This window comes from Strix uralensis, chromosome 1 (genome assembly GCF_047716275.1).
Source record: "Strix uralensis isolate ZFMK-TIS-50842 chromosome 1, bStrUra1, whole genome shotgun sequence".
Classification (NCBI taxonomy): domain Eukaryota; kingdom Metazoa; phylum Chordata; class Aves; order Strigiformes; family Strigidae; genus Strix; species Strix uralensis.
Genome location: NC_133972.1, coordinates 64,477,716 through 64,501,577, shown reverse-complemented (window position 1 = coordinate 64,501,577; position 23,862 = coordinate 64,477,716). Strand labels below are relative to the sequence as shown.

At 46.0% G+C, this 23,862-nt stretch overlaps 1 protein-coding gene across 2 annotated transcripts; it reads right to left on the bottom strand.

Moving 5' to 3' along the window:
• Positions 1 to 9,838: 9,838 nt before the first annotated feature.
• On the bottom strand, positions 9,839 to 23,848 carry CRYGN (crystallin gamma N). Of its 2 annotated transcripts, none has more exons than XM_074892521.1 (4): positions 23,635 to 23,848; positions 17,632 to 17,880; positions 15,693 to 15,838; positions 9,839 to 10,044 (listed from the first exon to the last, which is right to left on the bottom strand). In XM_074892521.1, the coding sequence occupies exons 1-4, from the start codon at positions 23,656 to 23,658 to the stop codon at positions 9,909 to 9,911; spliced, it is 555 nt and encodes a 184-aa protein (XP_074748622.1). In that variant the 5' UTR covers positions 23,659 to 23,848; the 3' UTR covers positions 9,839 to 9,908. The 2 variants fall into 2 exon arrangements, with proteins under 2 accessions (XP_074748622.1, XP_074748624.1); XM_074892523.1 differs by lacking the exon at positions 23,635 to 23,848 and adding an exon at positions 18,341 to 18,361.
• Between the last annotated feature and the right edge of the window lie 14 nt (positions 23,849 to 23,862).

Here is a 23,862-nt window from a genome sequence, read left to right as displayed (position 1 = left end):
GTCTGCTGACTCCCCAGCCCACACATGGCCCACACGCCAGACTTTGGGGTTAAGCATCCAGCTCCTCGCTGGGCAAATGTCAGGAGTACCATACTAAAGCATCTAAGTGCTGGGAAGGAAAAGAAACTGAATTCCAAGTGGGGGCTGATGTTGCACTTTCACAGGTGTAAAGTAGACAGATTTCATCAGAAAGGGTGTAATATTTAGTTAATTTTTCAGTTAAACTCTCTCCTTCTCCTTTTATCTCCCTTCCTTTTCATGGAGAGGCATAAAGTGAGTAATAAAAAATGCTAACAAACAGCACAACTTCTTGATTTATACCGCCAGCAGATCTCAGGCAGAACTCCCCGTTGAGTTTGAGGGAACAGCCTGATTAAAAATTGATGCCACAATATGGTCTGTCTTAGAAACAACACTCGCAAGTGAAATTCATCTAAGATATAAAACATGACATTTAAAACGCCTGTTGGGTGAAACTTGACCAAAAAAAAAAAAAATATTGGTGTGTATGGCTCTGGGGAATGAAGGCAATTGCCATGCCACTTTATGGAATATCATGTGTGAACCACTGAAGCTATTAAGTCTTCTGCTGCTTTTTTCCTGGCTTCAAGAGGTTAATTTCTTCTCAGAGCCATTCACTGGGGTGGGAAATAAGAACCGCGTGCGTGTGCCACAGAGCTATGTCTGGTCTGGGTATGCGGGTGATCCAGATTTCATGTTGTTTGCCTGAGAGACCCACTGGAGAGAATAATGAGGGGGTTCAAAAGAAGAATATTCTTTCTGCCAGAAGTGGTCTTTTAACCAGGCCTTTGCTTATTTGTTGGGGGAGATTACTCACAGGGTCACCTGGCAAAAATGACTGGAAGTTATGAAAGAAAGGGCCTCCTGCCAACTATTTAAGAGAAAGAGGGAGAGAAATGGAGAAGAAACAGGAGAAAGAACAGTGAGTTGGCTGCAGGGAAAGGGACATTTTGTGATTCAGAGGAGAGGCCAAGAACCAAGGCTGTAAAGGGAGGGAGAGGACCCTGGGCTCCTTAGAAGGCTCCGTGCTATGTTCTGGTGGCATTCAAGCATAAATTGAAAGCCGACACAAAGAAAAGACACATGCTTTGTGGAGCCCTTATGGCAGACATGGAGCTCTAGAAAGCGGTGAGCATAAAGCACCAGAGTGACCTGGGCCTCGGCACTGCTTCTGGAGGTGCAGGGCAGCTGGTCTTCCCCATCCCACTTCCAAAGAGGGGCAAAGAGAGCCTGTGCTGTGAAAGCAAGACCAGGAAGCTTAGCCCAGTCACTCACTGGTTGTTAGTTGTTCGCTGTGCCTAAAGAGGTGCTTTTGAGACTGATGAAAGGGAGGGTGGCTCTGAGATACCCCCATAAATCTCAGCCTGGGCTGTTGTCACACCAGCAGGGACCTTCTGGGCCCAAGGCAGGGCGGTTTCTCAGAGAATCTGGCCTTGATCATGCCAACAAGGAAAGCTGTCGCAAGGCAGCAGCGATGCACCCACTGAGATCCAAGGCCAATGAAAATATACAGACACAGCACAGTTCCCTGCAGTTTACACCACTTTGACAAAACATCTGCTTGCCTGGAATAAAATCCCTCCCCTATTCTAAGCAGATACAGTTCCCCCTGAAATAGCAATAGGAGCTGCTGCATCTGCTCACACCATGGCCAGGCTTCAGCCCCAGGAGGATGAGGCCTTAGCTAAATCAGGCTGAGCTGCCTGCTTTATCGTATACTCTCCTGTGAATAACTTTTCTTATTACACCTCTTTACACAAGTGCCAAACCCCAAGCAGGCAGGAAAGCTGTCCAAAATACAGAAGAATTATGACAGAGGCTCAAACATCACGGGGTTTGGAAAAGTTATTCATTTAGTGAAAAAGTAAATGTGCAAATCAAACTCTGGCAGCATTTGTGTGGTGATAATCATGCTGATTAAGTGTTCAAGCCTCAGGCTGTGCTGGGGACGGCACTAGGACCTAGAAAATAACCACCCCATGCTTTTGGAAGACAGCTGCAGGCTCTTCCTGTTCTGCTCTGTAAGTGATCCATCTCCTCTCACAGATCTGTTCATTTTGGATGCAATTGCTCAAAATATGCATTACTTATGGTCATACAGATAAATACAAAGGGAACTAGCAATTGTGTTCTTAACCCTTCAGATCCCTATTAGGCCTAGCCGTGCAATGAGGAAGCAAAAGACTCAGAGTCCAGTTTACCTACACCTGACTTTGATAAAGACAAGTTACATTAGCTAAGGGTCTTAACCTCAGTGAATATACTTTTTCTCTCTCCTCTCTAAATTTGGCAATGGTCTCCATTACCATTTGCTAATAGGAAAGGTGCTCATGGTGAAGGAAAGAAGCAGCTGATCAAACCAATAGCCTTGATTCACTTCCAGCCCTAAATTTGGTATACCATCTTCGTCTAATCAGCGCTCTACAAGGGTGTTGTTAGTGAGTATCTGATGTTTAAGGTGTGGAGATAAATTCCCAAGCAACCAGCAGGAGGAAACAATCAGAACAGAGGAGATGCTACTTACCTTGTTCAGCTGCTTTGGGACTTTTCTTTCCTCTCCTCCCGCATGTATTTCACAACTAAACCACTGAAATGATAAAAACAATAGCTACTTTTCAGAGGCGCTACTGAAATATGCAGTCTTGGAGCTCTTGAACAGGAACGGAAATGTGCAGAGCGACTTTTAACCATATAAGAACATATCCATGCTGCGCACCAGCTATTTGGCTGCATTAAATTGGTGCAGTAGGGCTAAACAAACTTACTGAACTACCTGGCTTGCTTGATGTGCCAGTTCTGCACCGGGCTCCTAAACCAGCCAGTGTCCCTCTGGCACAGGCTGCAGCAGCCAATGCACAGCTCTGGGCCTGCCCTAATTCACGCTAATAGACACTGATTGCCTTTGACGCTGGGTAATCATACTTTGCAACTGGGAAATCAGAGCTTCCCTGTCATTGCTGCACCCAGCAGAAGTCAAGAAACAGCAGAGGATTGAGACTGACATCTCCTGACACAGTTTTGGGTCTTTTCCATACAAACTAAAGTGCTCCACTGCATCTTTCAAGGGATGATTTGGACCCAAATGGAAAAAATCACTGATTTGAATGCTTTTATTATTGTTGTTATTACTATTATTCTTACTATTGTTATTCTGTCCCTCTAGGGAGGTGCTGGGCAAGGAACACCTTCTGCAAGAAATCAGTGCAACCTTTGAGAACTGGGGGTAACCTCTGCCCTCCCCGGGAGCTTCCATCATCTTGACAGCAAGTTTGTGCTAAAGAGTCAAATGCCAATTTGAAAGAAAAAGGAAAAAAAAATACCCCAAGAACTGGAACAAGGGAAACTCTGTCTTGTACTTCTTTCCAGCCAAAGAACTCTTTAATAGCAAACTATTAGACAAATCCCAGGCCTGGGGGATTGTGACAGAGGTTTTGGATTCTTACCAGAATTTTTTCTGTGTGTCTCCAAACCTGTATTGTCTGAATGCAGCTGAAAAGAAGAATCATTCAGTGTAATCAGAAATTTTTCCAGTATCATGGAAGTCCCTATTTCTGACGGGATGTGTGATCCTTGACTGTCAAGGGAGCTGACTGTTAAATATCATTTATTAATAAATTGTAGGAAGAGAAGTCTGAAACCTTTGAGATGCAGATTTTCAGCTGTGTAGTTAGACCTGAACAGAAATTATAATTTCCAGAAGTCAAAACGGTGTTTGCCTGCTTTTTTTCATCTCTCTCTTTTTAAAAGGTAGATGACAAATGAATCTAGACCCAACCCCCAGTGAAAAAAGAAGCTCTATTATTTTCAGAAAAATAATTTCAAAGGGCAAGTCAATAATAGCAGGATACACAAAAAATAAAACCTCTGGAATCCTGTTATTATTATTATTATTATTGTAGGTTCAGATGACTCAAATGTTATTATTTTCTTCTTGCATTACCAGCCAAGAAAACCAATGACAACCACATAAAGCTCTGCAAATCTCAGCAGTTTTGATTCCCACTTACATTACTGGAGCAGCTGTTGCAGTTGCATAGTTTAGCAGGTCAGCTCTGCATGTGAACTGGCCCACACTGTGCTTTCTCTTCTTGAACACTCTAAGAGCAGGATTCATCTACAGCCTACCCTGCAGAACTAAACTAAACTTATAGTATTAGGCGTGTTACTGTGTCAGAAGAGGCTCAGTTATGTGCTAGTACCTCATGGCTTATGTAGCACATAGCACTGGTTCATGTGCAGGCAAGAGACTTCTTTTGGTGGTGGCCACCTTTGGTAAAGTATGCAAGGAAGAGGTCCATTCCACAGACACTTTTTTGGCATTGCTCTCTCTAAGCTGTTGGTTTCCAACAGCACAAAAAATGCAAGGGGAAAGTCAGCTGAAACCACAGAGTCTTGCCCATCTGTGAGTCAGGATCATTCACCCACCTTCCCACCACCATGATCATGGGGCAGCAACACCAAAGTTTAAAAGGACCTCTCCCAAAACATCCATAAACCTATGCTGACCGTGAGCGGGTTGTCTTGCCTGGTATGGTGTTTTGTGGGGAAGGAGTTGGACTGCTCCCTTAACCCATCACAGATGATGAGCAACACTGGTGACCACCAAGAACTAGTTACACTAGAAAACAGCGATCTTAGTTTGTATCAGGCTAAACAAACCAAGTAGCAGCATCCCAAAATTGCTGCAATGCGTTAAACAAAATTTTTTGAAAATGCAGTTTTTCCATGAAATAACAGGGACTGATCATTCACCATCCCAGCTATTGGAGTATCCTAGCAGGAGCACACAGAACCATTCTGAGTGAGAGGAAGGATTCAGTGCATTTTGGACTGTGTGAGTGCAGGTGTGAATGCCTACACAAAGTGCAGATTTACCGCAATCCACTAGACACGGTCATATTTAAAGAAGGAATTTACATTAACCATTTCAATATGATTTCATGTTTGCTTCATGCACAATTTGACTGAATAAACTGGTACATTCCTCCATATGTTAACATCCTTAAACCAGGACAGCTTGACTTGATTACAAACTGACTTATGCTGAACCACAAAAAGATGGTCAGTTGTCCATGGAAAACATGGTGCACCTATTTGTTCTTTCCTCAGTGTTTCTGTTGCTCCCTGGAAAATTAATACACATTTTACTTCTGTCCTTTTCCACTTTCTTCCATGTGTGTTTGGTTTCCTTCATAGTCACCAGTAAATATGTGAACAGATCAAATTGTGTGAGAAGTTATTGTACCTCCTCTGCTGATTGAATGATTACTCTTGGAACAAGAGGACACCAAGCTACATGAGTCCCAACTCCTGGAGGTTGATTTAACTGAATTTAAGCTCTCCAGTAAACCAGATGATTTAAAATTAAAAACCAAAACAAATCACCATTTGCAATGCTGAAGATTCTGACCATGTCAGGCAGGTATCATCTGATTCAAGGACTTGTCAGCTATATCAGATATGCTCCTGGACAAGAGTTTGAGCCCATGAATAGTAAAAATTTCAAAGCCAAACCTGTTTTCAACCAAGTTAATTTTCTTTTGACTTCAATACAACAGGGAAAAGAAAGCTAAAAACAAACAGACGAAGCATGGGAGCCAGGGTATCTGTCAATGCTTATAGAGTACTAGATGTGTCTCTTCTATGTTTTCTCCCTGTGATTGCTTAGGCTTTAACAGTGACCATGGCTCTCCTCCTAGTGCCAGAGGTTGGAGATGTCCTTTGAAGCTGTTTGTTTCCTTTCTGCAATCAAAGAGGTCACTGTTGAGCAAGACTTTATGCTTAAAGAACTAATAAAACAGCTCTAGCAAACACCAAGGAGTGCATTAATTTTTACCAGGTCCAGATAGGTGTCTCTGGATGAGGAGAGAAGAAAACACATGAAGGTACGAGCGTTGGGTAGCCTCAATAGCAGGATAATGCCTCTTGAAATCACCAGGGAAGGGAGGTGGCTCTGCAGCCCATTTGCCTGTGTAAGCAGTTAGTAGAGATTCATTTGAGCTGTGACAACATCAAACATGCCAACAGTGGATCAGTAGGCAGTTTCCTCCTTACCTTGGCTATATGTACATGCACTGGGTAATATAGCAATGCAAAAGTACTGCAGGTGCTCAGATATCTTCCAGGGATTCATTTGAAAGAGATATTCCATCAAATTCCCACATTATCCAGCTACAGAGAAAGGACATTCGTGTATGCAGGCATTCTGGCAGGAGCTATTTGCTTTGGGGCCAGATGTAATTCAAAGTTATTCTGAATATTACATTGCGGCAGCCTGGCCAAGCCCAGTAATGCTGATTATTAGGGCTTTCCTGGTTTTCCAGATGGAGCTGATTTCATTTAGTTCTCTCTCTTGTAATTAATAACTTGTCCCTTTTGTTCATTTTTGAATCTTCGTTTTATCTCTAGCATTTTGTAGAATAGTTTCCAATTTACTTAATCCATCGCTTGCCTCCTCAGTGCACGTAGCAGAACTCATTCAGCCATACAGTTTAATGACGTACAGCTCAAATCTCTGCTGCACAATCTCACATCCACTTCACATCAAGCTGGCATTTCTGTCATTTATATTTTATATGCTATAAACTCACAAATCATACCACTTCATGCTAGAACAATGTCAATAATCTTTAAAAAAAACCCACCCTAACCACTAGAAAACATATGGGATCTGTACGTTCTGTCCTTTAAACAAGTGCAGATTTAGCAAGGAGGGGGAGGGAAAAAGTAGAGAAGGAGAGCCACATCCCCCCACTGCCAACGCAATGCATGTTCCTGAAGCATCAGTGTTTGGATTAGGCCCTTGGCTACCCTACTTAAGTTTCAAATCAAGAAAAAATAGATGGAATTCAATTCCCCGCTGCCAGTTTTTAGCAATATTAGACTTATGCATACAGAGGATTTTTTAAAATAGTGTTCACATGAGACTAGCTGTTTGCATTGAGAGTGTGTTCATAAATGGGATATCAGATGTTGATAAATGACGAGTATTTGGTCTGTAAGCATATTACAGACGTGTGTAAAACGTGCTATAGGTGGCTAAACGCTAGCTGGTTACAAACAGGGTTCCACACAACAGCATGGATTAACCAGACTGCTATTTTTGTGCTTTTAACTCCTAGTATGCAGCAGAGTTCAGTCCAGGACTCAGGCTCCTAAGTACTTCCACAATTTAAATAACAAATATTAATCTACTAGAACATATAAACAAATGATGAATTTGGAGTGTATAGATGAAGTGGGCTTACACACAGTAGCCGTATGTTGGAGTCAGCCTCTACATCTGTGTGTACGTGCGCAGTCCCACGTATCCCATTAAGGACCAGGAGGGATGTCAGTGGGTCCCTCTAAGGGCTGGTCGGCACAGAGGGAGGTTGAACCACTGAACACTGGAAACCATAGAGCAGAGTAACTGCAATATCACAGGTCTGACCCCAGCGTTAGTGGGACAGTCACCTCCCCTGGCTGTGTGCACCGAGAAACCCAGGTGTGGGGATTTCTGGGCTTACTCTGTTGTTCTCAGGGAAATGTGGGTGGATGGTTGTTCTTTATTTTCTTTTCTTTTGTCCTTCAACTACTTAGAGCATCTGGGACTCCAGCTAGTGTGTATTTTAAAGCCTTTGTTTCTTTATCCTTCATGCTGCACCGTGACATTGAATATGCTTCAAATGAATGAAAACCTTCCTTTAAAGCTACTCACAATTCAATGCCTGTCATTCTTTGGGACCACATTTGGGTTTTTTAACAGATTAATGGCCAGAAGTCACAACAGGGAGCAATGCATAGGACTGAATATTAACTTTTAATAGAGTGCATTGAGCTCGGGAGCCGATTAGAGCCTTCATGAAGCAAGAGCAACGCTAATCCTGGAAGGATTCCTAAAATCTTTCGTAAGCTGCATTTAATTAAAAGAAAATGAAATACGCAAGAGTTGATGCATGAGTTGTACATTTGTGCATCCCACTCAATGAATGAATCATTTCCCTGCCTTCTTCTCTGACACAGAAATACCTTGCACTCCATTAAAGATGGTTTAATATTGTTACAGCTCCAATGGACCACATGTCACCACAAGCCACCCAGGACACAGCCATTGCGGGCCAGAGTTGGTCTGTTATAACTATAGTGCTTCTGCAATGATTTGAGTAGAGGATGACATCCAGACTGTAGGCTGTCTGCAATAGGACATAATTACTTGTGTCACTGCTAAGGCAAATGTCACCCAAACTATTGTTAAATTCACAAGGTAGAGGTTTTTTTTCTATTTCCATACCCACCATAACACATATATATTGCATATACGTGTCTGGGGAAAATCTCAATCAACACAACTCTACCAACGGTACCACTACATCACAGGAACAGCATGTGTCCTTCTCACACAGACAACAGGTCTGGTTGTTACCAATTGCCCCAGTCCTGTTACTGGTGGGGAGCCACAGGGAGTCAAGAAGCTCAAACTGGAAAGATGAATGACAAGGCAGATGAGTGTGAACTGATGGAATGGCAGCCAGATCTGGTGTCAGACCAGGATGCAGTATGGGACCAACCAGCTCGCTGCCCCAGCACAGAGCACGGACCTTTGCTCCTCCCGATCACTCTGCGAAGGGCAGGATCCCACTACAGACCTGCAAAGCAGAGCAGCACTGAAGGTACATGTGCCTTGTTCTTCAGTGTGCTGGGGACCTGCCAGCCTCGCTTACTACCCTTTGAAGGGCTGGGGACAGCAGTTAGATCAGCAGTCTTCCCAATGAATTAACACGGAGCCTTGCAGCTCTGCCAGCACCGTGCCCATGCCTGTCAGGATCCATCAGACAGCCAAGCCTTAACAGCTAATAGAATGACAGAGTGAAAAGAATAAAATTACTTCTTTCTGAAATAACCAGAAACACTCTTAGCTAATACTGAACACAGTTTATGATTTTACAGAAAGGACGCTACCAGACTTTTGGGCACTGAATACAAGGGGAGGCACCCAGGCTGTAGTGGACGGTCCATAGCTGAACGGGCAGAGCTGTTTCCATCCCGGCTGCCAAGGACTGAGTGGGGTTTGGGAGCACTGAAACCACTGGGATGGACTGGGAGTACCGATGAGGCAGAAGAATGGGAAGACGGTTGTGCAGAAAGTGACAGTGCTGTGGCTGTTTTCTTTGCTGCCACCCCCTCAAAATGTCATTGTCAGCTGAAGGGCTTATGAATCAGGGAGCAAAGAGAAGATTACTCAGGCTTTGTGCCTTTGGGGAATTTTTAAAAAATATATCTAAGATCAAAGTAACTCAGGACAAACGATTTCTATCACCTTCACATAAGGACCAGCACGTCACAGACAGACCCCACAAATTGGTCAGATCCTGACATGGTCCTCACGTGTGTCCTCACGTGGCATGAGCAGACCCTCTGATGGCTGTGTGCCTGTGCTCACAGCGCACATGTGCAGCAATGTGACCCCCTCCAGGCATCAGGAGTCAGCTGGGTCCATCATGTGGTGGCCCTGGATGGGGCAGAGTGAGCACGTGTCAGATCACAAACACACCAAGAAGCATGTTCCCAGGTCTGCTTGTCACCACCAGTTCTGGCTCATCACCCCAGTGTCCTCCTTATAAATCACCGCAGAATGAAAAAGCAAGTTCACAGCTTAGAAAGGTTGCAAATTTGTTCAGTTCTGGCCCATCACCCCCATGTCCTCCTTCTAAATGACTGCAGAATGAAAAAGCAAGTTCAAGCTTAGAAAGGTTGCAAGTTTGTTCCCTCTTGAACTCATGCAAGTGGTGGGAAAAAGTACTTAGAGCCAAAAGCTGGTGTTTAACAATTTATTCCACAGATCAGTGAGTAGGAAGGAAGGTGATGCCCAGTCTCAGCAGGCCATCACTGGTAGGATGAAAGCTCAGCTAGATGTAGTTGATGACTCTTCTGATGGACTGGACGCTCGCGCTGCGTGCCTGCCACGTGTTGAAGTTGCAGAACTCACCCCGCTCCACCACATACATACGGCCTCGGTAGTTGGGCTCCTCGTACAGCACCCACCTGAGCAGAAAGGGAGGGTTACTTGGGTCCCAACAGTGTGGTCATGTGAGGTGGCCTCATGCCCACGTTGAGCGGCTGCTTTTAGGGACTTTAGTACTGGAAACTCCTGGAGCCCGATGGTGCCTCTGCAGTCCCAGTCCCATCCTGTGCACAGAAATGCCCCTGTGGAGTTAACTGCTGGCGCTTTCCCCCATTTCCAGCGTAGCCTGGCAATTACCCGCAGCCACACTGGACCTTGACTTTAGAAAAAGTTGTTCTGGGTTACACCAGCCTGGGACCAGGGGCTCCCTGATTCACATTGCTGTAGAAATGGATCTCTCTGAGCAACCATGTGCAACAGAAACAATTTAATAGCATCTGATAGTGCTGAAGAAGGATATGAGTCCCCTCAGTGCCTGGATAAACCCATTTTGGACTATAAGGAGAAATGTGCAACACTTGAAGGATGTTTTACCTCTTTGAACTGACTCATTAGCCATGATGGGAACCATATTTAATAATTTCTCTCTTTGCTAATAATTCTTAATGTCCTCTCTTTGATGCTTTCCAACAGAGCAGGACTTGGCTCAGTTATCTTCACTTTATCTCTACATCCAGAGTTAACTACAACTTTCCCTTGGAATACAGTCAGATAGATACAACACTCAACAACCTTGGTGACTTTGGCATGTCTGACTTCTTCACCTATCTTGGCTATGTCTTTCTCCATTTTAAGTTCTTCAAGACAGGAGCAATTCTGATGGGCAAGAGGCACAAATTTTGCTGCTCTTCTCTCCCTTCACTGTGCCATGATCTTAATGTGGCCACAGGTGTCACCCCTTTCCTCTAAATCTCACATGCTTTTTAACCAAGTTTTGCCATTGCTCTGATAGTTTTACAGTCAGGTTTCCACCTCATCATTGCTGAACTGCTCCTCTCTGCCTCATTCTCCTCTTCCCAACGTTTTTAAGGATTTTATAAGGATCTCTGCTGCTTGTCCCATCTATTGGCTCAGCAATGACAGCAGAGCACAAATGCAGTCCTCTAAATCATTTGGTTTCTGTGGTCTGTCTCTTGCCAGGAATTCAGGTGTGACATTGGGGTTGGGACCTACTGTACATGGGATTTCCAGGGAGAAACTCATTTAGGTACTGGATGGGTCAAAGACTGATGGGCCTCCAGGGTCAGACAACCGCTTGTGAACTCAGGTCAGTCTGACCCAGAGCAAAAAGCTGAAGACCTGGGAAAAAAGATGTTTAGAAAACCAGCCACCCACAGGCATTATTTAAGAAAAAACAAAAAATCAAAATGTTAGGGTATTTCATCAAGCCACCTTACAAATTCCTGGACATATTTGGATTTATTCTGTGTTTCTGAGAGGACACCAGGTGGGATTGTGGTGGGTCCCTTCTCCCACCTGCCTGTGCACTGATATGACCAACATGTTGAGCACACGCCTGCCTGGTGCCCCTCTCCACCCTTCTGCTCATGCTTGCGCAACCCTTTTCTGCAGCATCGCTGCAATGTTGTCAGCCAAGACATTTGGATCCCAAGCGTTTCCTATAAACAAAGAAGTTCATTCTCTGGCACTTTTTGTAGCCAGTTTATATCCAAACCAGAATTACAAAGTCATCTTCAGCCTTTTCCTTTGAAGCTCACCTTGCAGCGCATGGAGAAAGCTGCCCGCTGTTCATGTGAGTGTAATGGCAGGTTGCCCTGAAGCCATGTCCCCCCCATTACATATCCTAATGTGCACTGTGGAGAGCATCAACTCTTCAGCTTAATTAAGAATAATTTATAAAATTATCCTCCCTCTCTAGATAAACCGCAGCCTTGTTCATAAGGCATGCATTGCTTGCTTCCTTTTCTATGCCATTCCTTCATCTTATATGCACCTCTCCATATTTTTGGATGATCATCGGCCTCTTTCTCCATCAGCTTATCATCCCTCCCTCAAGCACTCCTGAAAAGAGCTCCCAATCCTATTTCCTGCACCTTCCAATCACTCCCTCTTGCTGAGAATACCTAACACTATTGAAAACATTGCATGGTGGTAGGACAGGGATGTTCACAGGGCACTGCTGGCCCACCAGGACATGGTGGTTCTTCCAGCTCTGCTCTGCTCTAGGGCATCTTTCAACAACTGGTGGATCCTGGGAATTAGTGCAAGGGGTAGAGCAGTCCCTTATAGTCACTGTCTTTCCAAAGACCTCTGCATTTCTCTTCAGACACATGGTTGATGTGTCTGCACAGGCGCATGAAGGGAATGGGACAGGCCTTGGGGTAGATGGAAGCAGGCTGCATGACCTGGTGGGGTGATAAGAACCCGTCGGCTTGTCCTGCTTAGGGGAAGGCTGCAAAAAAGAGGAATAAAAGAAACAGCAGAAAGATGGGAGTGAATTGTATTGGCAGTGCAAGGTGATGAGTGAAGGCTTGTATGGCTTACTTAGCTGGGCCTTTATTGCCTAAAATTTACGTTCTCTGGGACCATCAGTGAGAGAGGAAATCAAGTCAGTCAGGAGCCCAGAAAATGAAAAAAAAAGATGATCCTGTCCTCAAGCCCAGCATGGGAGAGCTGATCCAGGCACATAACACACAGCCCTCAAACATCTCGGTGCTGTGTTTCATTAGCACATAAACCCAGAGGACACAGGAATAAAACTTGCATGGAACCAGCGCAAGCCCTATAAACCAAAACTGGCTGCTCATGCTGAAAAAACTAGCAGGGGAGCACTGCAGCTTCAGCCTGAACCAAGTGGGATGCTTTCAGTAGGGCTTGAGGTCACTCGTTCTCCATGTAGGATTTCAGCAGTGCCATGAGCAGCTATCGCCTCTGCTGAGAAATATGTAACATTTATTGAGCAGCAACATTTGGGTACCTGTTCTGGTTGATATTTCTCAGCCTGACTGCAGAACATCTGCCAAACGCTCATAAATGCTTCAGCAGAATAAATGGTTGGTCTGGTTCCTTCAAGTTATGTCACTGTAGCGTAGAAAAGCCCTTTTGGGGGTATTCTCTCCTGGACTGTAAAACAGATTCAGCTTTTTAAAGTTGCTATTTCTAAGCAATCCTCTGTGGAGTGGCTGAGGCACAAAGGAAGACAAGAAGCGCACGTCTTCATCTAAAACCAGATGATGCCATATGTGATACTGAAGCTGGCTCTGCCCATGGGACAGGCAAAGCCTCTTGCCGTGCAAACCGCAGCAGCTTCCCAGGAGGCGGTAACATCTCAAAACTGCTTTGAAATAGCGATCTCATTTCCAGCATGGTTTTAACAGCTTTATGATCACCCTTTCTGGCTGTGTGGGGTAGCAGTCGCCAGCCCCAAAAGGGGAGCAGGGAAGGTGCCGGACACCCTCAGCCCCACCACGCACCATGCCAAAGGCAAATGTTTCTCTCCATTCCTGTGTTTCCAGCTGATCCATCATCACTTCCCGCAGGCATGGCCACCCCCACAAGTGCAGGCAGCAGCGTTTTAACAGCATGTGACACCATCCACAGATTTTGAAGGGGAAGCAAATATTTCTGCATTCAACAGATGTTGCATTGTGGGAATTAAGGGGTAAAATCACAGAGCGAGACTTTGGTGGGCAGGGAGCTCAGAAATGTAAGCCAAAACATCTTGCGAACAATTTTTTTTATACCTGTTTTAGACCTGCTTTCAGCAGGCAGTGGGTAAAACAGACCCGCTTTCAGGCTGGGGATGTGCTGGAGACAGCCTGTGGCTGAAACTCCCCTCGTCTCTGGTGACCTCATCTCCTCCGCTCACCAGACAGTCAAGGATGGGTCCTGGGAGGGCTTTGCTAGGCTAAGCCCAGCACCAGCTACACTTGCAGCACCTCTGACGTCACCCGGGCTTATATGGTCCACCCAAAGGAGAAAAGCGGTGCCGTAGGGTCCCTTTCTTCACCGTGGTCACAACTCTCTGCTGCGGTATCTCCTCCTTCCCTCCCTTCTCCTGCAGCCTTGGGCCAGCAGGTCCCTCTGCACTGTCCTGCCTTTTAATGGCCTTTACAGACCCTTCCACACGCTTGCAACAACTGTCTTTCCAGGGTCTGAATCCAATGCTACAAAACTCAGCAAATTTCCTCACCACACTCCTCTCAGTTTTTTTTTTTTTTCTGTTTTTTTTATCGTTACTCGAATCCTTTGAGAAGTCATGCAATGTTAACATAAACAGTCTAGGCTCCCGTGCAAGGGAAAGCAAGCTTTATGCCCGTTATATATTTTGCAAGAGAGGGGGAAAATCAATCTGAAAAATTTAAGTGCTTGAAAGTTTCTGGGCAGCTTCCCAATTTCTCAAGCTCCAGGCTCTGGTACAGGACACATGTGGTAAATAATTGGCCCTAAAGTTCCTGCCAGAGTACTCAGAGGCTTGCTCTTGGCTTTATAGTGTTGGTACTCAAATGCCTTTTGCTTCAAATCCTCAGCACTAACAGAGTCCCTGGTGGGCTCCAGCCATTTCTTCCCACTGGGACCTGGGAGCTCTGCTCCTTAGTTTTAATGAACTGTCACTGCCTGATCATAAGCCTGTTTTTTTGGAAGAGGAGAGGTCTTGGTTGAATCAGAAAAGGTCCTGCAGGACACTAGCTGTCAGGATGTCACGAGTGTGGATGGCAACAACCTTTTTCCTAGTCTGGGAAAAAATTGCTGTTGGACAGAAAGGGTCTAACATCCCATGCTGGGTGCAGGTGAGATATGCAATATCCAGTCCAGTACAGGTGGAGAAGAGCATTTCTGTGCTCCCTCCTCTGCCCTGTGCCCCTCTCCAGCCACCCTCTGCCTGGCTCTGGGAGGACTTTATGGCATTTCCCTGCTCCCTGCACACTTGCAGTGAAGATGCAATTGTCAGACAGAGGAAAGGGGAGAGAGATAACAACCCGTCTCACACCAAGAGAAAAAAACCAACAGAAAAATGACCGATACTGTCAAGAAAACGCAAATTTCCATCCAACAGCAAGAAAAAGGCAAAGTTGCTGTCCTGCCGAAGCTTTCAGGAGCATCTGCAGGGGCAGGAGGATGGGGCTGAGTATCAGTAATGCATCTGCAAAGCAGGTTCACGAGGCACCAAAGATGACCAAAAATCCTCCTGGGAATGGCTGTGCATCACCACTGTAGCTCCTCCTGTCTTTCAGCGGCAGGATTTAATTTTAAGGTGAGACACCGCTGCCTCATTTTTGCTGTCCCAGGAGGAGGTTTCTGGTGTTTCAGGAAGCCTCCACTTGCAAAGCAAAAGCCCTGATGTGCATCACCCAGAGCCATCCATCTGCCCTCCCCAAAAGCCTCTGCATGGATGAGGTGTTTGGAAACATGCACATAAATGTTTAAAAAGAGAAAGAAAGAAAAAATAATCTGGTTTTAGGCTTCTTGTTTCATAAAACTTTAAAAAGTGTCTCAGAGATCTTGTAGCTTATGCCTAGCTGCCACCCTCCAAAAACTGTGCCCCTTTGAAGCAGCTCTCAATGGGCAGGCACTAAAATTCACCTTTAAACTGTAGGCTTAACTCACATTTTTAGGCTTTCTCCAAGTCCCCCCAGCATCAACAGGCTTTTCCATGACGGGGGGGGAGTCTCCATAGCTGCCTCCATCCCCTGCGGCGCTGGGTACAGAGGGCGCGGGGAAGGGAGCACCGCAGCGTCTGCGTGCCGGGACACATGCGGTTACTTACGCGCCGTCGCCATACACTTTGAGGGCGTTGATGCAGGTCTTTTCCCAGCCTTGTCCCTGCAGAAAGGAGCAATCTTCTGTCAGCTCCATGCTGGGACCACTAAAGTGGTTCCCCTCAAATATTTTGATCCTGTAATGCTCGCCGTGCTGGGGACAAAGGGATTAGAGTCAACAAAACAAAAAAAAAGCATCAAAATATTTCCCTGGCTTTTATAAGACAAAGAAGACGACAGAAGGGTGCTTTGGAAGGGAAATGTGAAAAGCAGTCCAACACCACCAGTGTCAGCATGCAGTGAGCACACACAGACTCGTGTCACCTTCCAGCACACTGTGCCAACCAGAAGAGCAGCCAGAAAACCCTTGTCTCTGCACCCAGCTGCACCTTCCTCCAGCTGCTGTCCACATGCAAACACATTGCTTGTGGGATGTGTTGTGCTCAGGCACATGTAGCCCCTCGCCTATCTGCAGATCCCCCACACCGGCCCACAAACCCTCTGTGCCAAATACAGCATCAGCTACAGCCCCGGCTCTCCATGCATTCACACAGCAAAAAAAGATACATATCTGGAGTATACAAAGATGTTAGATTATTCCCCTAATCTAATTTATATTGCCTCCAGTTCCACACGTAGCTGCTGTTTCTGATGGGAGATGTTGTGCCTTTCTTTAAGGAAAATTTAAAAAAAAAGGAAAAAAAGGAAACTTTCCCAGCATCATCATTGCTGCATGAGCCCTTGAGGGTGACACAACATAAATTCCTCTGGGGACATTTCTGCAGCCTGTGGCATACATATGTGGGACAGAACAAGCTGAAAGGATATTTTAAAACCAAATTCAAAGAATACCTAAAGGCATTTTTCAAATAAACATCAACGCACAAGAAGACCAGGCTGCGATGCCGAACCACACAGCAGGCAGCCGCCAGCATCAGCCGAGCAGATACCGTGCCTGAGCAAACATTCCTCCAGGAATCTGCGCTGCAGAAATGCTTCGAAGCACTTGCTGGCATCTCACAGGGAAAATCGTGGGCCAGGGAAGGAGGAGCACGTCCTTGTGCTGGCTGGGCTCCAGAGCCTGGGGCAGAGCATCCCTTCATGTACAGACCACGGAGGTGGTTTGGGAAGGACATTAAGGACGTGAAACAAACCCATTGCTGTGCCAAAAAGCAGCTTTGGGGCCAGAGAGAAACCCCACCAGCTCCAAGTGGGTTCATCATTGCCCCAGGGGTCATGAGAGATAGGAGAGTTGAACGGAAAGACCTAACCCAGATTCATTTTTCTTTGCTACTTTTTAATCTTCCTAATTAAGCCTTCCTCTGGGCAGTGATTTTAAAAGCTTCGCAAGGGAAGGGCTAGCTAGTATGGGGAAAAAAAATGGGTTTAGTTTAGGATTACTGGGGGGTTTTTGCAAGAGCAGAGAATTCAGCTAAAATTTGCTAGGAGTAGCCCAGCTGCCCCATAGGTCCGGTTCAGAAAGCCCTGGGGCTGCCCACTCCCCCTCTGGGTGCATGGGGAGACCAGGCTGTCACCACTCAAACTTGCCTTGGGCAATGAACTTCCTTCTTAATTCCCTCCTGAGTATTTCATAGCAACTCACATTAAAAAGGAAAAACACCTGATGCCGGCAGGACCTTGCCAGCTCATCTGAAAAACCACGGGAAAATCTCATCCCGTTAAAGCCACCGTGGGAGGAAGACGCATCGCTTTCCTCTCATCCGGAAGGCACGAGAAACCGCGACCTGGCTTTGTGGCTTGTGCAGACCGCTCCAAGGGGGGACAAACCTTCCCTAGGAGACTATTTCCTTCTCAACAGGATGTATGATTTCTAAAGAAAATTTTTATTACACTTTTTACAGGGCTCATGAATAATAAAGCTCAATGACAGCTCCATCCCACCGATGCTCTGGCCAGGAGAGCGAAGCGCCAGCAGCATCCACTCACCATCCCAACGGGCCGGCAGGAGCCCAGGTGGTCACCGCGGCCGTTCCAGCGATAGAAATCGGGGTACTCGCCATGCTCCAGGATGTACTGCTGCCCTCGGAAGTCGGGGTGATCGAAGCAGACCCAAGCCCCACTCTGGACACAGATGGAGTTGACCCGGTTGAGGAAACCTCGGTCCTGGAAGCTGACGCAGCTGCCACAGACCTCCAGCTTTCTGCCTGTGAAGCTTTTGCCTTCATAGAAAGTGATCTGGGGGGAGGGAGGAGAACGGGCTCCCGGTGAGAAGCAGGAGCACGGCTAGACCCTAATTTTGAGCAGAAGGGAATCTCTTGCAGATGCATCATTTTAGGGTGGTTTGGGGTTTTTCTAGATGTTTTTCAGCAAGAGGAGCACGGCATCACTGGCACTTTTTCCTAAGAATCGTATTTGTTTTTCTGGGAATGCAGAGCATCCCGCATTTACGACAATTCTCGCCGCCTCATGCTCACTTACGCATACTTCCAGTAGGAATGTTTAAACAGGAAACTCGGCTCCTGAAACGCAGCTCCTTCTGCCGCACCCTCCCCGTCCCTGCTACCAAATTTGCTCCCGGTATCATCACTCATGTTGCATCCTCTGGGATATATATCCTAACCTGCTCCTTCAACCCAGAGGATGCTCGGGCTCTCCAGCCCCAGGCTGAAAGGGAAGCAGTTGTGTCATTACTTACTTTTCCTGAGTATTGAGACATTTTCTGCTGGCTGCTATCCAAGACCAAAAGCGGGAGCCAAACCAAAACCGCGATGGACAGAAACGTTGGACGCCCCGCTATATAGCAGCCGACGGAGGGGGGAGATGGGGCTGGTGTCGCAGGGGCTTTTTAACAAAGCAGCGGGAACCGGGGGCTTTACGCTTTCCTGCTTCGTAGGCAGAACCGCCGATAACGGGGCCTGCTGAGTCCAGGGTTTTGATTTTGGGCAGACGATCTGACAAAAGATTTGCTTGGCAGGGCTTTGGTCGATTAGCGGTGCACACTGACTGCTCCTTTTTGAAGGACTTCTTTTTTTTCCCTTTTTCCCCCCCTTTTTTTCCCCTTCCCCCTTTTTCCTTTTTTTCACCTTTTTCCCTCTTTTCTTCTCCCTTTTTTCTCTTTTTTCCTCTTTCTTTTTTCTCCCTTTTTTCTCTTTTTTTCCTCTTTCCTTTTTTTTTTTTTCTCCCTTTTTTCTCTTTTTTTCTCTTTTTATATCCTCTTATTTTAGAACAGACAAGAAGTAAATAAGGAAACAGAAGCATCTCTAAGATGGCACATAGTTTCTCTGTATTGGGTTCACTTCTTTTTACTGTTTTTTCCCAGCTTCTCACCTATCACAGTGTGGCAGCCAAAAGTGAGCGTCCTTGGAAGACTCCTCACCAATAATACGTTGCACTCCATCCATCAAAGCAATGGTTTCTCATTCAACCTTTGAACCTCTTTAAATGACTTCTCCAAAAGCCAAGGATCTAATCCCCTTCAAAGAGCAAAGGTTGAAATCACAAACCTACTGTCATTATTCACAAGTGTCATTTTTATGAATGTTTTGATCTTTCAGCACTAAAGCACCAAGACACAGATATAAGTCAGGATTAGAAGGATTTTTAAGCCATACCATTGACCATAAAGTAGTATTTCCCATATAGCTGCAATTACAACTTTAGAGTTTGGCATCTCAAACGCCAGCACAAGAAAAAGCTGCTTCATATTCCCTTCCTTTGTGTTATAAGAGCATCCAGAGACTTTAACTGTCTTATCCTCAGGACAAGGCGAAAGCCTCAGACCATAAACCTTGTTAGTTTCTATTAACGAGCCAGGCTAGGAAGAGGCAAAGGCAAATGCATGGGGGTGGCCCATGGACCAGCATGCAGCGACATACCAGGGCACCCCATGCTAAAAGATTTGTCTTTTATGCTATGTAATAGCTCTGGAATAGACTTCACACCCAGTTCCGACTCATCAAATCCTTCTCTTTGTCACCCATGGGGCCCCCGTCACATCCCCCCGGCCGCCGCCGCCGCTCCACTCCCCAGACCGTCAGGCACACACTTCAATCTGAACCCTGAAAACTCATTTTTTGGCAGGTCGCTGCCGTCCGCACGCATGCCAGCAGCTTTGCTTGGCAACCCCACTCTGCTGCCTTGGTTCACCACTTCGTTTCAAGACTGTTTGGAGTCTTGACAGAAGACAGTTAAAGACTGTTTGGGAAGAAAGGCTGTCATTATTAAAGCTTAAATGTATGCCACCCTTTCAATTAAGATGTAAAAGTTAATAACCGCATGTGCGTGCACACATAGGCTGAGCTGGAAGACGTTGCTTTGACCGGGATGCACTGGAGGAAGAAGGAGGGAGGTGGCACATTGCGTTTGGAGAAGAAATGTATCCTTCAGCTGATGCAGGTATACCTGCCCCAGCATCACAGAAACACTATTTATATTTACATGTCCTGATGGGAGGCAGGAAATAATGAAGAAAAGCCTCATCTAATTAAAAAAAACCCTACCCAAACCCTCATTGAAATGCTGATGTTATTTTCTAGGTGCTAAATTAGTCACCAGATGGTGTGAGAAAAGTAACAGCACATGGAAAGTCCCACTTGGAAGAGTGGCAGCCAGGGCAGGGGGCATTAGCGGCATCCCCAAAACCAGCCCTTCCCCGTGGCCTTGCACTTAGTGCCCTGGGAGCAAGGAGGAGATGTGTCCCTCTTCTGAGTCATGGCTGGGAGCATCAGGGTGACGAGGTGGCACTGTCATTGTTGTTGGGACCCAACTCCCATTCACTAGGGTTGTAATGTCCCACACGCTCTTTGCGTTGGCCATGAGCAGTTTGGTGCCTGGAGAGGAAGACCCACATCATCCATGACAAACTGGCCCTAAACTACCCAGTAAAGCAAGTATTACCGCAGGAGGAGTATTTTATGGAACCACAAATGCCTGCTTTCCTCCGGCTGTCTCATAATGGGATTTTCCTGTTTGTCCTAAGGTGCAAGCTTTAATTAAATTTGCAGGAATATGACGTATTTGAGACTTGTGTCCGGCTGTTAGATTTGTTAGAAGCTGTCCAACAGGTTCAAAAGCTATTTTAGGAGAGATGGAAAGAGGGTATGACAAACTTATTGTCATTTCTTTGAGAAACCACGTTAAAGGTATGAAACAAGGACCCATCTCTAGAGAAAAGGAAAACTACAAGAAAAAAAGAATATTGAAGAATGGCAAATTGTAATTCCTGGACAAACCCCCTTAATTCCTTGAAAAGGATGGAAAGGCTGCCAATGGAAGAGAGAAAAGAGCAGCCTGAGGATCCTGTGGCCACCAGCAGCCTTTCAGGCACGTGGTGCTAGGGCAGATTTCGCCTCCTGCTCGTGCCCAGGTGGAGGATCACATCCAACCATGGTGTCCCACACTAACAGGATTGCAGGCAGCCTTCCTCCATTGTGGCTCTTTAAAGGATGAAGCATTAGAAACATGAACTTACATGTTTGAGAGCTTGGTTTTAACAGACAAAACCCAAAAGTCTGAGATTTTTTTTTTGCATGTCTTGGTTTAGAGGGAGTGAGAAACTGGGCTTGATGTCCGCAGGGCAGCTCCAGGTTGTACTATCCCTGACTGCCTTTGCTGCCATGAGGCTGAGGAACGAGGCAGTCAGAGGTGATTTGCTCAGAGTTCAGGCCAGAACCAGGGCGGTGAGAAAACCGAACACCTCAGCCACACAAGATGGCCAAGGTTAATTTCAAGTCCATTGTAACCCTACAGTTATGTCCCCAACAAAACTGGGGCAGGAAGGACTTGATGCCACGGGACATTTTTGGTGCAAACACCAGTCACAGAGACAGACCCAGCCATGCTAGAAACCAGAACTCAACCATCCAGGACAAAAACACCCTGTCTGGATAAATGTGGTGGCTTCTGGCCACTACTCCACTCTCCTCCTGACATCCCACCTACACAGAGGATCCAGGCACAGCTCTTGTCCACTTACAAAGTGATTTCCATTACATGCTATGGGGTTGCGAGGAGGTTATGTCAGAATAAAGAAGCTCGGGCTGGGTGGTCTTCAAAATGCAGCCATGAGATGCCACCACCTTTTTCCATGGGGTTTTCCATGTAGGATTTATGAGGGTGATTTTTTCGTGCAGCTCAGCAGACGCTGACTATTGCATGTGTCTGGCCCAGCAATATGCCTTGCAATAATCTCCAGTTAGGTAGTGATGGCAGAAGGATGCTACCCAACAACCTGAGTTACAGTAGGAAGATGCCAAACTTGCTCCTTCTCTGACAAAGAGATTTCAAGAGACCAGGGCGTGACTCCTGGAGGTGAGTCTTTGGGAGTGATCCTGCTAATGCCAACAGGAATATTTCTTAGCAGAGGCTGAGCAGGATTAGCATTCTGCTCAGAGGTACCTACCACGGCCAGTACAACCCCACACAAACAATAATTAAGTGAGCAACAGCCAAGGAGTTGCACCGCATCCTCTGAAAGGGCCATGCTTCAGCTTCTGGAGGAGCTTTTTGTTTTCACAAAGCAGCGTAAGGCCCAGCACAGGAAACATCCCTATCTCAGGCTTTCAAAACACTCTCTTGCTTTAAAAAGCTCACAGATTTCTTCACATACCTCAGTATGAGACACTTTTAGCTCATTAGATGTGGAACCATCATGGGTCTAGCTCCTCTCCAGGGAAAATTTTTTGGCTCGCTGTCAAACAGGATGAGTACATCTTGTGGGCCACTTCAGAGCAACAACAGACCTCAGAGTGATAAACCATCCTTATGACTCAAGGAAGAGTTTCTATATTAAATCCATGCTGCTTAAGACCTAGCCCACCTCACGTCAGTTGCCAAAGCACTAATTTCTGCTGGTGATTAAGCCATTCCCAGTGTCTGGGAACATGTTGCCTCCCAGAGCTTCAGGGGAGGCTGGTTACAGTAACTGCAGAACATCTCTGCAAACCATTCAAGCAGAGAAAGGATCTTCCAACCCACACCCTCACTGTCAGTAGACATTACCTGGTTCTGGAAATGGGAATCAGCTGCCAGGAGATGGTTTTGGGTTTAACGCATTGTCTTCATCATGGATGCACCAAGACACAGACTCTGCAATATCTCTACCAAGGGTTGCCATCCCACACCCTGACCCACCACCCATCCCATGCCACGCAACATCTCGCGTTGCCCCATGTGGAGTACAGACTTCTAAAAAAAACCTCTCCTTATGCCTGAGCAAACCCTCTCACAGAATGACGGTTCAAATCTGGCCAGGTTCCTGCTAGGAAAAATAGCTCCTCGCCTTGGAGTTGGGACCTGCTGGTCAGGTTTAGCCAAATATTTATTAGCAGCATTACAGAGATGGACATTGAAAAAAAACCTGCAAAAGCTCATTTTCAGTAATATTCTGTCAAGGGATCAGCATTAGTGCAGCTCATCACACATCTGAGTAAGCATCTGACTGAGATGGGATTTGGATTTCATTTTGGAAAACATCAGAAAGCCTGGGGTTTTGGGTGAAGTCTTTTCAGTTTTCATCTTGTTTCAAAAAGGAAAGGTTCCGGTACAGAAACAGGATGCCTAAGAAAAAGCTGGATGCTGAGGTCACCCATCACCCAGACCTAGTTTAGCCACATTTCCACTGTGCCCATAACGAGATGAAGGCATCTGTGCAAAGGTTCTCACTCCCCCTCCCCAGCTGTCAAAGGGGAGTCATTTTGACCTTATTAGATGAAGTTATGAAGATTAGTCAGTATTAGTGAAATATTCTGAAGATAAGCAGTACTCACTGCGTAAGGACTAATTAGAACCTGTTGATTTTTCCTTCTCGAGGAGCTACAGCACAACAGTGCTAATGAGCAGGAGAAGCCCAGCAAGCATTGACACCACCTGCACCACTCATACCACACAGCAGCCTGTGACATCTGGACAGAGCAGCAGCACAATTTTAGCAGCAAAGGTGTTAAGATTGCACATTTCTTTTAAAGAAGGTGAAAACACAAAAATACGCACCGTGACATCGGCTACACTTCTCATTTCAGGCTGCTGCCCATCTTGCACTTCAAAGGAAACTGCTGCAAGCTGGGGTAGACCCAGCTGGATGTTTTACGCTCACCTGTGCCAGAAACAAGGGCAACTGCAAAGGTTGCCCTTAATCACTTTGAGAGTGCAAGTTCGGACATAGAAATGTCTCTGTTCAAAGAAACTAGAAAACAGAAAGCCTGAAGCTTTCACCATTGC